The sequence below is a fragment of the Peromyscus maniculatus genome, chromosome 3 (assembly GCF_049852395.1).
Source record: "Peromyscus maniculatus bairdii isolate BWxNUB_F1_BW_parent chromosome 3, HU_Pman_BW_mat_3.1, whole genome shotgun sequence".
In the NCBI taxonomy this organism is placed as follows: Eukaryota; Metazoa; Chordata; class Mammalia; order Rodentia; family Cricetidae; genus Peromyscus; species Peromyscus maniculatus.
Window position 1 is genome coordinate 123233948 of NC_134854.1, and position 15361 is coordinate 123249308.

Genomic DNA, 15361 nt, shown 5'->3' on the forward strand with positions numbered 1-15361 from the left:
CTCCTGGAACTGGAGTTACAGAAGGTGGTGAGACACTGTGTGGGTGCTGGGAATTGAGCCCATGTTCCCAGTGCCCTTAGCTATTGAGCCGTTTTTCCAGCCCTTCTACTTCATATTTTGAGACATAACCTAGAGCTCACTGGTTTGCCCAGTAACCCCAGAGATCTTCTGTCTGCACCTCCGCAGTCCTGAGATCACAGGTGTACACCAACACACACAGTTTTTACGTGGGTGCTGGGGATCAAACTCACGTCTTTAAGCTTGTATAGCAAGCACTTTGCCAACCGAGTCATCCCCAGTCCACTGAGTCTTTATTCACTTAGCAGTGCCAGCAAAAAGAGGTGCCTGCCATTTTTACCCCCAAAGGGGATATGTGAGGGGTGTGTGGCTATAGCCTAGATGGTCGGAGTCTCCTCATAGCCAAGAGGACCTCAGGAAGACACTCCTGCACCTTATGGACCGTGAGCCAGGAATGGAGAACTTGAGGAGGTTAGGAACAGAAGGTTCTGAAGCCAAGGTACCCCAACAGGGAGGCCTTCAGAAGTGAGCAGCCAGGCTAGGCATGCAGATCTGCATGTGAGGATGGCTGCCCAGTGCAGAAGGCCTGAGTCCTTGCCCTTATAGACTCCTCCTGGGAAGCTGACCCTGAAGGAACAGCCCCTCCCACGGGGCCTTCCAGGAAGGCCCTATAGCTGTCTGTGGTTGGTCTCAAAGATCACATGGTAGATAGAGCCCCTGCCCCATGGTTTTACTTTGCATGGTTTCAGTCGCCACATCTGACCATGATCCAAAAATATTACACGGAAAATTCCAGGATTACATGCTTCGTAAGTTGGGAATTGTGGGCTGTTCCCAGGAACATGATGAAATTTGATGCTAGCCTGCTCTGCCGTGCAGGAGTGTGAATCATCTCTTTGTGCCTGTATCCACACTGCATGTATTACCCACCTACTAGTAATGCAGTAGCCACAGGGTATCCAGTCTGTAGGGTCCAGTACTCATCATGGTCGCAGGCATCCACCACGTATGTAGGAATGTATCCCCCATGGATAAGGGATGATAATTTGTACAATGTTGGCATGGAGTGAGTGGAACCTCACACAGTTTGAGCCCACTCTTTTCTTCCCTGAAGAGAGGGATGAACACGTGTTAAGGAGCGGCTCAGGATTCTGTGAGCCTGGGGAGTTCTGTGTCGCCCATTGCCTTTTACCTTGAGATTGCGAGTAGGAAGCCAAGAGCAGGCCCTTGCAAGGAGTGCCCTCCTTACTTAAGCTGTCCCTCCAAGACACAGAGCAGGGACCAGCCAACGCTTCCAACGTGAAGAATCCGTAGGAGATTTGTGTTTCAGCATTCATAAATCAAGCCGTGGGAAAACGCAGTGCCCTGCTCATTCATGTGCTCTCACTGGCTGCACTGGCACTCCATCAGCAGAGGTTATTAGTTGTGACTGTGGGGCCACAACGCCGAAAGTGTTTGCCATCTAGCCCTCCCCTGACAAGAACTGTTTGCCAGTCCCCCGACATGGACTCTCTTAAGCATTATTTTCATTTCTTCTTGGTAATCTGGGAACCTAGTGCTGGCGTGCAGACATGCGCATGCCACGGCTGTGTGTGGAGGTTGGAGAATAACTTCGGAGGTTGTTCTTCGCTTCCTGCCCTCTGCAGGCAGGCTCTCTTTGTGCTTTACTGCTTCCTGTGCTGGTCCTGATTCTGGGGATTCCGCCATCTCTATCTCCCATCCCACCATAAGAGCACAGGGATTACAGATACACACCACCATGCCAGGCTTTTCGTGGGTTCTGGGGATCCAGACATAGGATGTCACACTTTGTGGCAGACACTTTGCCCACTGAGTCCCTGCTTGTAATGCATCTTTGTGACCCACTGAGCCATCCCCTGGCTGTAAAACATCTCCATGTGTGTGTATGAAGATGAGCATTTTGCTAAAAAAAATTCCAGTTTGGAAATCCCAGCGTTGCCCTCCCCATAGGGGCTCACGTAACATGCATCTGAGTGAGCACTTCTTCTCCTGTTTCCTGCTGTTTGGTTTTCAAGGGGCAAGTGATTAAATTACACAATCTGTTGTGCACTCGGTGACATGCTCACACTTGATTACTCAAACACTGCCTCAGGGGGAAACCCACCCGCGGCACGGGTAGAAGTCAAGAAAGCGTGCAGCCGTGTGGGCTCCCTGGAGCCCGCTCCGCTTTCCCGTATTGTCTGGCCCTGCTTTGGAATTGAGCAATTGTGGCTGAGTTATGACTCATCTGGTGCGTTCTCACCGGGGATCAGAAAGGCAGCCAAATGACTTTGCTTCTTAAACAGTTCTGCACAATCACTCCGTGGAGTTCTGCAGTTTAACCTCCAAAGACGGTTTTCATTCAGGCATTTCCATCAGGACAGTCACTAACTCCGGATCAGCCTGGGAGTAAGACACTCCATGGTAAAGCTGGATTCCCCTATGCCCACCTTTTCCTCCTGGGCTGTGGTGGTCTCATCATACGGTAAAGGATCAGAGCTGGTTTTCCACCTGGGCAGACCTGGGCTCACACCCCATTTCTATCACTGTCGGTTTAAGTCATTAGCTGCTCTTACCTTACTGAGCCTCAGTTGAGTTCCTCGTCATAAAATGAAGATAATAATGTTACCTTCTGAGGGCCGGGAAATGGCTCCGCGGTTAAGAGTGTTTGCTCTTCCACAAGACTCAAGTTCTGGTCCTAGCACCCATGTCAGATGGCTCACGACCGCCTGTGACTCCAGCTCCAGGGGGTCCAACAATCTCTTCTGGCCTCTGTGGGCATGCACACACACACACACACACACACACACACACACACACACACACACACACGACACTTAAAATGTATTAATAAATACTTTTAAATAAATGAAGCGTCCTAATGAGACACTTGTGAGGATTAACAAAATGAAGGCCTTTAAACTTTAGTCACACACCTGACAGTTGTATTCAGTTTGTAAACGTTTTAATGGCAGACATTTCACATCTGTGTCTTTCCCTAGCTTGCTCTCTTTCTCACACGCACACAGCCTAACCCTGTGTCTATGTGTTTGTGTGATGGACGCTATAACAGATCCCATCATGACCCTCCAAAACGTCATCAGGCAGATATTCTTCAGTAATTCTTTCAACAGTCCTCTACAAAGCCTAGCTTATGTAGGAATAATTCCAGTTGCCCAGAACTTGGAAGCTAGCAATATAGACCAAGCCCTGTGGTCAAGAATCTCTGTTCTGGCAGAGAAAGCCAGAAAGAAAGACCCTGTCAGAAGTGAAAGGTATTCTCAGAGGAACAGGGTGGTGGGTGCAGAGAACTGGCCACGGAGGTCTGTTTCAGCAGCCGGCTTTCCAGGGAAGGCCCATGCCAGCCTGAAACTCAGTCAGATGGAGGCATTCATGGGGAAGATCCTGCCAACCAGAAGACATAATCAGGAAACTCTCCAAGACGGGAATGAAGTCGGTGTGCCCAGAGCACGTCAAGATAGTCGCCTCAACCATCACAGAGAGATAATGGGAGGGACGGAGATGCAGCAGGGCTCCAGATCACCTGGAGCTTCTGAAGCAAGAGTTGGCCTGCAGCGGGAAGTCTGGGCAGGAAAGTGATAGCTGTCATTTATGGCGGCTTATGCCAACTAGTTGCGGACTAGCAAGAGGGAGGCAGTGGGGCTGTTTGTGAGGCTGAGAGCAGCCATACAGGTGAGGGGTGAGCTAGTGGAAGGGTAGGGAGAAGGGGCTGTGGTGATAGAATCCACGGGACGTCTGGTTGACTGGCTGAGGGCTCTGAGAGAAAGCAGTGGTGACCCAAGTCTGAGTTGGCGTGGCTCATTCTTGAGTTACCTCGTCACCTTGCTGATCCACGTGCTGAGGCCATGTCTCTGATGACCTTGGAAGACTGGGAGGTGTGTTCTAGGGCAGCAGATAGCCATCCACTCTGCTCTGGGGCTAGAGTGTCCTGCCCTTTAACCTTTCTGTCCCTTCCTCTTTTCTCCTCACTGGCCAAGAGTTCAACTCTGACTTCATCTGCCTTTCTCTTTCAACAGGGTGGTGATAAAGCGTGGCACACACTAGTTTCTAAGTAGCTCGAGAGGTTTATTTTGGAAAATACTGCTCATTCGTATTTCCCATGGGAAAATAAGAGACAGTAAACAAGACAGATCTGCAAATGTCCAATACTGAATGAACTTAAAAACTCAAAGTTATCACCTACAATTGGCCTCTTAATTCCTTTCCCCCCAACGCTCTGGTTCAAACTCAGGACTCTAGAGTGCTAAGCAAGTGCTCTACCAGTGAGCCACATCCCCAGCCTGGTGCCTACAATATCAAAAGGAAGTTCATTGCCAATATATTTAACTTGCAGTCGCTGAACTGTTGGCCTTCTGTAGCCACCATAGACATGCCATTAAGTTTCTTCCTTCCTTCCTTCCTTCCTTCCTTCCTTCCTTCCTTCCTTCCTTCCTTCCTTCCTTCCTTTCTTTCTTTTTTTCTTTTTGGTTTTTCGAGACAGGGTTTCTCTGTGTAGCTTTGCGCCTTTCCTGGAACTCACTTGGTAGCCCAGGCTGGCCTCGAACTCACAGAGATCCGCCTGGCTCTGCCTCCTGAGTGCTGGGATTAAAGGCATGTGCCACCACCACCCGGCTAAATTTCTTGAATGGCAAAAATATTTAAAAAAAAAAAAAAAAAAAAAGAGCTGAGAGATGGCTCATAGGTTAACGGCACTTGCTGCTCTTGCAGAGGACCCAGGTTCAAATCCCAGCACCCACATAGTGGCATAATTCTAGTTCCAGGGGATCCAGTACCCTCTTCTGACCTCTGTGGGTATTATGCATGCACATAGTACAATAAAATACATCTTTTGAAAACAAATGAATTCAGTGTTTTGCTGTAGTAACTTTCAAAATGACTCTCGGCTTTAGTCTTGTATTCTACTCGGTGATGTATACATATATGAGTATGTATGTGTATATATGTGTGTATGTGTGTGTGTATATATGTGTATATGTGTGTATGTGTGTGTATATATGTGTATGTGTGTGTATATATGTGTGTATATGTGTGTATGTGTGTGTGTGTATATGTGTGTATGTGTGTGTATATACTGTCTACCCCTTAGAAATAGACATTGTTTTCAGACTTGAAGAGCCTTAGGAAATAAGCAAATCATCTTTATTGGCTTGCTTTCTAAGTACAAGAAAACTGGGCATTGTGGTATATGCTATAATCCTAACACACCAGAGATGGAGGCGGAAGGATTCCAAGTTCAAGCTCATTCTCGGCTATAGGAGGCCCTACTTCAAAGAAAGAGAGAGAAAACAGAATGAGGGGCCAGAGAGTTAAATGATTCCTTGGGGCTGTACCACTGAGTCAGAACTCAGTCACTTTACACTGTCATGGGTTTCAGTAAGAGTGATTTGTGTTTGAACCAGCACTTGAATAACAAGCTTTTTCTTTCTTTCTTATTGTCTTTCAGTTTCCCTTTCAAGACAATCTTTTTCAATCCATGTACTACCCTCTCCAGCTGAAGTTTTTGGAGACAGTGCACACGCTGTGTGGACGGATCCCCCAGGTGTTTCTGAAACAGATTGAGAAAACAATGAGAAGGGCTTATGAGAAGCATGTCATCATCCACGTGGGCCCCAACTCCATGAGCTGAGTGTCCACCTTGCTTTGAGTCAGCCTGGTGTCTGTGACTAAGGACATGGATCCTTATGCTGCCCGGATATTTGTGTGTGTGTGAATATTTAATGGTGCTCTGTAAATGTTGAGTTTCAAATGCCTGGTTACATTATGCTGAGTTAGTTATCCCTAAAAGGGAATATGCTTTTCTTTATTTTCTATTAAAATTGTATTTATCTTTTTTTTAAAGTTCTTATCATGAATTTAACACTGTCTCAGTGGGTTAAGAAAGGGAACTTTTCCTAGCCTCCATATATGAGACCCTGCTGGATTATGCAGGATCATAATTATCTGGTATTCTAGAGATTCTTCCTTTGCAACTTGCTCTCTTACCCTATTAAAAAGGAATACATATTGGGGCTGGCAGGATGGCTCAGTGGTAAAAGCATCTGTCACCATGCCTGATGACCTGGGTTCAATTCCCTAGATGGGAGTTATTCTCTGACCCTCATGTGTACCCACACTCACACCTGCAAATAAAGAAATGTAATATTAAAAATAACAGGAGGGGGCTGGAGAGATGGCTCAGCAGTTAAGAGCATGGCTGTTCTCCTGGAGGATCCCAGTTCAATTCCCAGCACCCACACGGCAGCTCACAACTGTAACTCCAGTTCCAGGGGATCTGACACCCTCACTCAGGTATACTTGTAGGCAAAACACCAATGCACATAAAAATAAAAAATAAACTAAAATAACTATAGGAGCTGGAGAGATGGCTCAACAGTTAAGAGCACTGACTGCTTTTCCAAAGAACCTGCATTTCCAGCACCCACATAATGGCTCACAACCATCTATAACTCCAGTTCCAGGGCATCCAATACCCTCTTTTATCCTCCACAGGCACTAGGCACATAAATAATGTGCACAGATATACATGCAGGCAGAACACTCTCATACATAAAATAAAATGATAACTTTCAGAAATTAAAAGATAATGTGTTGTGAGACAAACCTGGAGAGAATAAAGGTCAACGAAATGCAATCAAGATTAGATTAGACATAATCCTACTAACCGCTTGAAAAGGTTGTCACCGTTTTTAATGTATTTCCTTACAGACTCGTTAAAACTTCCCTGACTTCTGTATTTCCATTGTAACCCGTTTAAAACGCGTGACCTCGCTAAGGAGCAGCCTCTGTGCTAAGATTTCATGTGGGAGGCTGAAAAGCCAGACGAGATAATTACCGCACTGCCGCGTCTGGAAGAGGCTTTCAGACCAGCTAATTGGGCAGCATTTCAAGATGAAGCATGTGTCTGGGAGTGCATCTCAGAAGGATTGCTGAGCTCCGAGGAGGGCGCAATCGTGAGAAATGTCTATGCAACAGAAGCTTCTGAGAAAGCCCAGGGGATCTCTTTAGCGAGGAGCAGTATTCTATGTTTCTCCACGGACGAGAGCACTTGCCTGGACTTCTGGGCAGTGGTAGAAAGCCAAGGACGGCTTCAGATGTTTGTTTGGCTTTCATTGTTTTTGTTTTCGTTGTATTTTTAACTCTGTGTCTGTGTCTCTGTCTCTGTCTGTGTCTGTGTCTCTGTACAGGCATGTAAGAGCAGGTGCCTGTGGGCACCAGAAGGGGAGGGACTTAAATCCCCTTGAGCTTGAATTACAGGTGGTGAGCTTCCTGACCTAGGTGCTGGGCACTGAGCTTGGGTCCTCTGCAAGAGCAGCAAATGCTCTTAAGCCGTCTCCCCAGGCCTTGTTTGGTTTTGTTCTGTTTTGTATTTCTAAAGACAGGATTTCACAACCTGCCTGCCTCCACTTCCAAGTAAGTACTGGATTTACAGGTGTGTACCACCACACCCAGCTCCCGTTTCAGATTTAATTTGCTCAGAGAAAATATTTCAGATAATTTCATTGGCAAGAGAATTCAAATTCCTACCATCCTCGGGTCTCTGCCTTTTTTTTTTTCTTTTTCACTGTGGTTAGCCAGCTCTTAGCTTAGGAGCCTTGCAATCCCATCACCTAGCTACAGCAGGGGAAGTTCTTATTCTATCCCCATGAGGGATCCGAATTAATCCCTAGTTGCTCTTAAGGTTGGTATCAGCATAGGGATGTTTTGCATAATGCTTTATTTATCTCAAATGACTTTTGCATAAATGGCCTTTTTGATGTCTTCCTGCAGCCCAGGGAACTAGGAGGGGCCTGTATCATCTCCACGAACTAAAAGAGGAAAGTCTAACACAGAGAAAGGAACATGCTTGATATAAGTACATTTCTATAAAACACGTGTTTGTGTAAGATGAATTCTATTTTCTAGGGAAGAAAAAATTGAAAATAAACATCCTGAGTTCTCTTCACCCTACATAGAAAGCAATCTGAACGTGGAAAATAATACATGTTATTTTTATTAGTATAATGTGGTAGCCCGCGTATCAGAGCCCAGCAGGTTATCACAGGCCCTGTGGCAGCAGAATTGTGTCACCCTGAGGAGACAGCAGAACACTTGGGCACTGCAAAGGCAGTCGGGATATGACGCAGTTATGGAGGTTAGTCACTCAGGAAAGGCTGAAATGCTAAGGGACGGCCATCCTCTCCTCTAGCCTACAGCCTGCTGTTGTTAGGGAAACAACCCAGTGATGTGTTACTCTCATTTTTACTCTTGTTTTGTGTCCTCACCAGCAGACATGGCCTCTTATTTCCGGTCTTTCTGGCTGTGGGCACGTGGGGTGTGCAGTAAATACCCACAAACTAGGTTTCCGTGACGGAGCCAGAATGTACACAGAAAACACTGACTCCCATTCCGGTCTCCTTTCTGTCTGTTCTGAACATCCAGTGAACCCAGGAGCTCTATTTAGATTTTCCATTCACTGGTCACCAGATCTAAAGACCTTCCATCCAGTCTTCAGAGAAGCCTTCAGATACAAAATACAACAACGCCTTCGGTTTTCTGAAAGCCAGGTCTGCTCACGATGTTCATCAGTTTGATGCCAACTGAATCCATAATACTGTTGCCAGTGAAGGTCAGTGAGAGAATTTTAAAACATCCTTGAAGGACCAAGTGTGATCACATGACACTTTGAAACCTAATGTGATTTTCCCCCACCATGGCATTCCCATGCTGTGTTCTAAAAAATTTTAGGTGTTTAGTGGAGAATTTAAGAAAAAAATTTCTCTTCCAGTTCTTTTTACCTCAAAATGGTAATTATTTTCTATACTAAGATATTACTATGAGGTAGGGTTTTCTCTGCCTTTGGTATTTCCTGGCAAACACCTTTGAACTCCCAAGAGCAACTCGTGTTTATTCAATGAACTTCAAAAACATGTGGTCTGTGGGAGGAAGTTACAGGCTGCCTTTCGGCTCCCTAGACCACACTGAATCCATATTGGGAGCAGCTAAGGCTGCTTCTCCTGTCTCCTCCAGGTCTGCCCTTCTTTTTCTCCCCCCCCCCCTTCCCTTCTGTCTTTAGTCACAGATGTATTGCTGTGAAGAGACACCTTGACCAAGTCAGCTCTCAGAAAGCATTTCACTGGGGACTTGCTGACATTTAGAGAATTAGTTCATTATCATCGTGTCGGGAAGCAGACAGGCATGAGGCTGGAGCAGTAGCTGAGAGCTTCACATCCTGATCCTCCGGCAGCAGGCAGAAAGAGAGATTGGCCCTCGTGTGGGCCCACTCCCAGGGACACACCTGCTCCAAGGAGGACACACCTTCCATCACCTGAGGACTAAGCATGCGGACATATGAGCTTATGGGCAGTATTCTCACTCAAACCACCACCACATCTGCCTTCTCTCTTTCCTCATTTCCTTTTTTTTTTTTTTTTTTTTTAAAAAAAAAATCTGCTTCACAGATGTAGTAGCTATGAAGTTCTGTGGAGAATGTCAGAGCAGTTTCTAATAGCAGGCAATGGCCATGCTTTCGCACATGTTGTAAGTGAGATTTCAATGGCAGGGTTAGTAGAGAGGCTGACATTATTTCTTGCTGTGTATTTCCAATGTAAATCTGAGGAATTGTGACCTACATGAAATTTCTAATACTTGAGCAAGTCCTGTCTACAAAATCAGCTTGAGTACCTCCTCAGCTTTGACAGTTGCATTAGCGTTTGGGGCACAGCGCTCTAAGTTTCAGTTTTTTGTGACATTTGGATCTCATATTCAGCGCTCCTCTGTGAGCCGTCTGCACTTTCACTGTCTGCTTCCGAAGTGGGCACTTACGCTCTCCCAGAGGCCGGCCAATATTTCTACGAATACATTTGTAGTGTCCCTAAGCAAAAGGAAACCGACAAACCAAACCGTGCATAATCAAAACACAATTCACAGTGCTAGCTTTGGGCATGGTGGCTCACATCTGTAACCCCAGTGTTTAGGAAGATGGCTGTGAGTTAGAGGCCAGCCAGGGCTACATGGTGAGTACCAGGTCATCCAGGCCTTTTTCAGAAAAAAAAAAAAAAAAAAAATCAAGGGGAGACAGACAGGGGACTGGAGAGATGGGTCTGTGGTTAAGAGCACTGACATTTCTTCTTTCCAGAGGACCTGGGTTTAATTTCTAGCACCTACGTGGTGGTCTACAACCATTTGTCATTTCAGTTCCAGGGAATGGAATACCCTCCTGTGGCTTCTTAGGATACCAGGCATGCATGTGATTCACAGACACACATGCAGACAAAATACCCATACATACAGTGTTTTTAAAATTTAAAAACACTGAAGCATGACAGATGCTTTTAATTCAAGCACTCGGGAGACAGAGGCAGGTGAATCTCTGTAAGTTCAAGGCCAGTCTGCTCTTCAGAGTGAGTTCCAGACCAGCTGGAGCTACGTAGTGAGACCCTTTCTCAAAAACAAAACCAAATGCGCGTGTATGTGCGCGCGCGCACGCGCACACACACACACACAGTGCTCTGTCTCAAACAAAAAGTTACTGTGATTGATCATAAAATAGTGACTCAGGAAGTTAAAAATCATTACAGCATGCCCTGCAAACAGGACACCTGTGACCAAATGTAGAACTATAGTAAATTATTTGGCATTTACTCATAAAGGATAAATGCCATATGTTTGATGAGCCAAAATGGACATCATTTCATGACGAAATTCAGAAATTCACTGTTAGTGTACTAGTGCCATTTAACAGAGAGGAGCAACTCTTCTTATGCCATTGGTTTTTGCTTTTTTTTTTTTTTCATATTGGCCTTCCCCTCTCTGCCTACGATATAAATGTCTGGGTACTACAGGAACCTGGGCTTTAGTGGACCAAGAGAAAGAACTTGGAGACCCCTGTGTAGACAGAAGAGAGCTCTATCAGGACCTTAGATGCACTCTTCTATGATGGGACCCTTGCAGACATTTACAAAGGTTAACCCCTGCACACACATCACATGCCTGTTCAAAGCGACGCCACCATCTGCTGTAGCCGTGAGTTGAAGAATTCTGCATGGTTAACCCTTAGGTCATTTCACAATAGCCTCGCTGCCATTTAACTCCGACAAGATTTCTCAGGTGAAAGAGAGAGCTTTGTTTTAGTTTTTGTTTCTCGCAGGTCAAAACTGGAAATATTCTCCCTGAGTCTTCAACATAAAACTCATGTGTGTCACCGCGTGTGTGAGCATGTGAGGACCAGGTGCAGTTTTTTCTTCACTGAATTGACGTGTCTGTATTGTCAATGAAAAGGCGTGTCCATTGTTCAGAGCTCCTAAGGAGTCCCTGAATGCATTTTTTTTTAATCGGAAAACATGGATGTTTTTGTTGTTGTAGTTTTTGTTTGCAAAGAAATGCATTAAAAAAAGAATAATCCAAAGACAAAGAATTGTAATAATGAGTAGAATGGGAGACCAGTACCGAGATGAAATGTCGTCTCTCATTTCACCTTCTTTAAAACTAGAAGCTTTAAATATGTTTTATTTGTATTACTTTTGAATTATGTATGTATGTTTTTCTTTATAAGATTTTAAGCCTAAAAGTGTATCTTAAGTATGTATAACTAGTAAAGAGTATTTAATAAGTAGAATAGTTTATTTTTATGAAAATCATTAAAAAAATTTTACCTTGCTTGTAATAGCATCATCATACGTTATTTGTTTTTTAAAGTAGTCCTCTCTGTCCAAGGAAGAATGAACAAAGTTGGACGAATGTGAAAATAAGCTCTCGGTAATCCCTTGTTGTGTTTAGCAAAACTGGGCTTAACTTGTTTGGCTACAGCACATACAGAAATAACTGAAATTGACAGAAACATTTTTCCTATTATCTCTTTTTAGAATCAGCATAAGGTGTTCAGTTCATCTACTGAATTTTTTCCTCATATTTGACTAAATTTTGAGTGTTCCCCACTCCTATCCCAGACAGGGTATCTCTGTGTAGTCCTGGCTATCCTGTAACTACTTCTGTAGACCAGGCACCACCTCTGTGGTGGTTTACACCTTTGATTCCAGCACTTGGGAGGCAGAGGCAAGCAGACCTCTGAGGTCAAGGCCAGCCTGGTCTATAGAGTGAGTTCCAGGACAGCCAGGCTATACAGAGATGCCCTGTCTCAGAACAAAATCAAACCAAACAAGTTTAATTATGTGTATGTATGTATATTTGTGGGTATGTGCACATGAGTACAGTGCCTCAGGAGGCCAGAAGATGGCATCAGATTGTTGTGAGCTGCCCAATGTGGTTATTGGGAACCAAACTTAGTCCTCTGCAAGAGCAGTATGTGCTCTTTTTTTCTTTTTCTTTTTAAAGATTTATTTATTTATTATGTATACAGCATGTATGACTGCCAGCCAGAAGAGGGCACCAGATCTCATTACAGATGGTTGTGAGCCACCATGTGGTTGCTGGGAATTGAACTCAGGACCTCTGGAAGAACAGTCAGTGCTCTTAACCTCTGAGCCATCTCTCCAGCCCTTGTGCCCTTAACAGAGAGCCATTTCCACAACCCTCAAAATTAAATTTAAATCCTAGTGCCACCAATGTCTGATAGAACATAACTCTCTACACCTTACCAGCCTCTTTGTGTTAAGGGAATAAGAGGTGCCTCTCGGAAGTGTTATTCTAATTAATCTTAAAAATAAAAAAATAGGGAATCAAATGTTGGGGTAAGAAGCTGAAAGATCAGAGAACAGGGAGCAACCAACAGTTAGTTCCTGCCTCTTCAATTCCTCAGTACAAAAGAGCCAAGATCCTCTCTCAGCCCCGCCTTACCACTTCCTGTCTCCTCTCTCTACAGTCCTCCAAACCTCTATGGTCAGCTAGTGGCTAGCACTGCCCTCTGACTCCAAGCGAGCTTTATTTGTCAGAACACAATCAAAATATTATACAACATTTCACCTCATTTGTCTAAATAAAAAGCAAAGGTTTTAATTAACACAGTAAAACTATTTACAATAAGTAAAATCACTATATACAAATATATACAGGCAAGAATTACATTAACAATGTCTAGTTGATTTGCATTTGACAAATTCATACAAAATAGTCCATTATCTATCCTATCTTGGTGAGTCCAAAGTGTTGTAGCTAATTCAATTTCTATCCTAACTTGTATTATCAACCCAAAACTATTTTGTGAGTTTCTTTTCTGAATTTTGTAACAAGGAAACCTATAACTATAGCTAGCTAGTCTTCAACTCCATCAGAGACCCAAGAAGGATATAATATTACTTAAGTAAACAGGAAGTGCATAGCAAACAATTTCCAAAACTAAGAAATGACAGAAACAGATGGCTGACTGGACAGTCACCCAAGGTTCCCCTGCAAATTGGGACATCCATCTTTGGACTACAGGCATAGAATATCTGACAGACTTTTCTGTGAAGCAGTATTTTTGAAGGACTTCCCTGCCTTGTCTTGCAAAGTCCAGCAGTCACTTTCTTTTGTGTCCTTATTGTGTCCAGTTTGGACAACATACTGTCAGCAGTTGAGGCAAGGGCAGTTTTTTGCCCCATGGCTAACATTTGCCACAAAGAAAGTAAACTCCATATGGAGTTTCTCTGATGCCCATCATCTTCTTGGTGCGTCCAGGAGCAGACATGCCTCATTGTCATAAAAAACCTTTTGTTATTAAAAAATCTTAAATGCCATATTCTGTAAATCTCTGAAGTGTTTGAAGACTACCTGTCTATCTAAAATATATCTATTTGACTTTGAAAACATACCTAACATGACTACAAGTTTGATTGTAATAAGTGACTAACTACTGACCTGCATTTCTTTATTATCCTAAATAGTTTGTAATAATAACTTTCAAGGACTAAAATTTTACATCACATTGTTAAATAAGCTATATAGGTGCAATATCTTAAACAAGAGTAGAAATGTAGATACAGGAGGTCCTAACAAAAATAACATTAAATTTGTATCAATATACAAAAACATCTTAAGAGTAGTAACATATATTAGTATAACAAAAATAACCTCAAATTTGTATCAGTATACAAAATCCATACCAATGTAAAATATTTAAGACGAGTAGTTGCTTTTTTGGTTTAAAAGTAGATTCAATAACCTACCCTTTTATTCTATCATTTCTATATCCCCCATTTTTCTTTTCAGAACAGGATCCCTAAATCTAATCCCCTTTGTTCAGCTTTTTTCCTGACCATTACCAATAACAACTTGTAACCAACCCCTCTAAACAATGACAAATATCCATAACTCATTGAACAACCATAAACTGCCCACTTCACTTCTTGGGAATGTGGGTGCCATGCTATTAAAATTACTTCCTGTTGTCTGTGGGGGACAACATCTTTAGGGGACCTTGAAAAAAAATTGGGATAACTGTCAAGTCCTGGGAGAGCTAGCTATATCATTTGTTGTCCAGTCTCTGTGTAGTGGGAAAGTGCAGGGCTTATCTCAAGTCCGAGCTAGAGTAGTCTGTGAGGCTGAACCATCTCAGCCACCTTGAAATTGTACTGAGCAGTTTGTAGTCCAAAGTCGATCTTTGGGTGGCATTTGTCAGTTTAGTGACATTACCACAATCCAGGTGGAACTTTCATTGTGGGGCCCCATCTTCCTTTTGGAGATTTCAAAGGTTGCTGTTAGGCAACATCATGGTTCACTGCAGAAAACTTAAATATTTTAAATGTCATATAAAGCATATTTTGAAGAGGTTAAAATATCATAATTTGTTATGTACATCCAGAGTACAAAAACTTAATTTCTAATTACCTAAAAGAGACTCAAACCTGAAATCATGTACAGGAAGCTAGATGAAGCCTTTTTCTAGAATTAGTTAGTACTCTATATGACCATTAATATCATGACAAAAATTAAAATATATATATATATATAAATCTTATAAATTTTGATATAAAATCCATACCTTTAAAAAAATTTAAAGAATCAAAATAGAACCAAAGAATTGAGATTAATTGCAATAGAATAGTCCTTTAATTTTTTGGTTTTATTCTGTCCTATATCAGATGGCTCTTTCTTCTGACATGAGACAGAGATTTTGGATTTTACTTTAACAGGCACGCCTGGGTTTAGAGAAGGAGAGAGTCATGCTCCAACTCCAAAGCCAGCTTTAATTTTTAATTGAACTGGGACTGCAAAAAGGCTATTTGCATTATATGTCTGTAGAGAACAGCAGAAACAAACACTTGGGAAGATGTGTGAAATTTTATCCTATTGGAAATGTGATATACCAATAGGCCAATTTACTCTTTTTCTTGGGACATTTTCTCTGGATGATTCATCCTTTTTCTTCAGATGTCTCATTTGTTCAGTGGCTTCAGATTCCTTAGTTGGA

The 15361-nt window shown here is 43.2% G+C and overlaps 1 protein-coding gene across 1 annotated transcript in view; it reads left to right on the forward strand.

The window, feature by feature from the left end:
* The window catches only part of Gxylt2 (glucoside xylosyltransferase 2), a 94623-nt gene extending 83987 nt beyond the window's left edge, over positions 1 to 10636 (forward strand). Inside the window, exon 7 of the mRNA XM_076567466.1 lies at positions 5483 to 10636. Coding sequence (XP_076423581.1) covers positions 5483 to 5665 — 183 coding nt within the window. The 3' untranslated portion in view covers positions 5666 to 10636. The remainder of the gene's footprint in view (positions 1 to 5482) is intronic.
* Positions 10637 to 15361: the final 4725 nt, after the last annotated feature.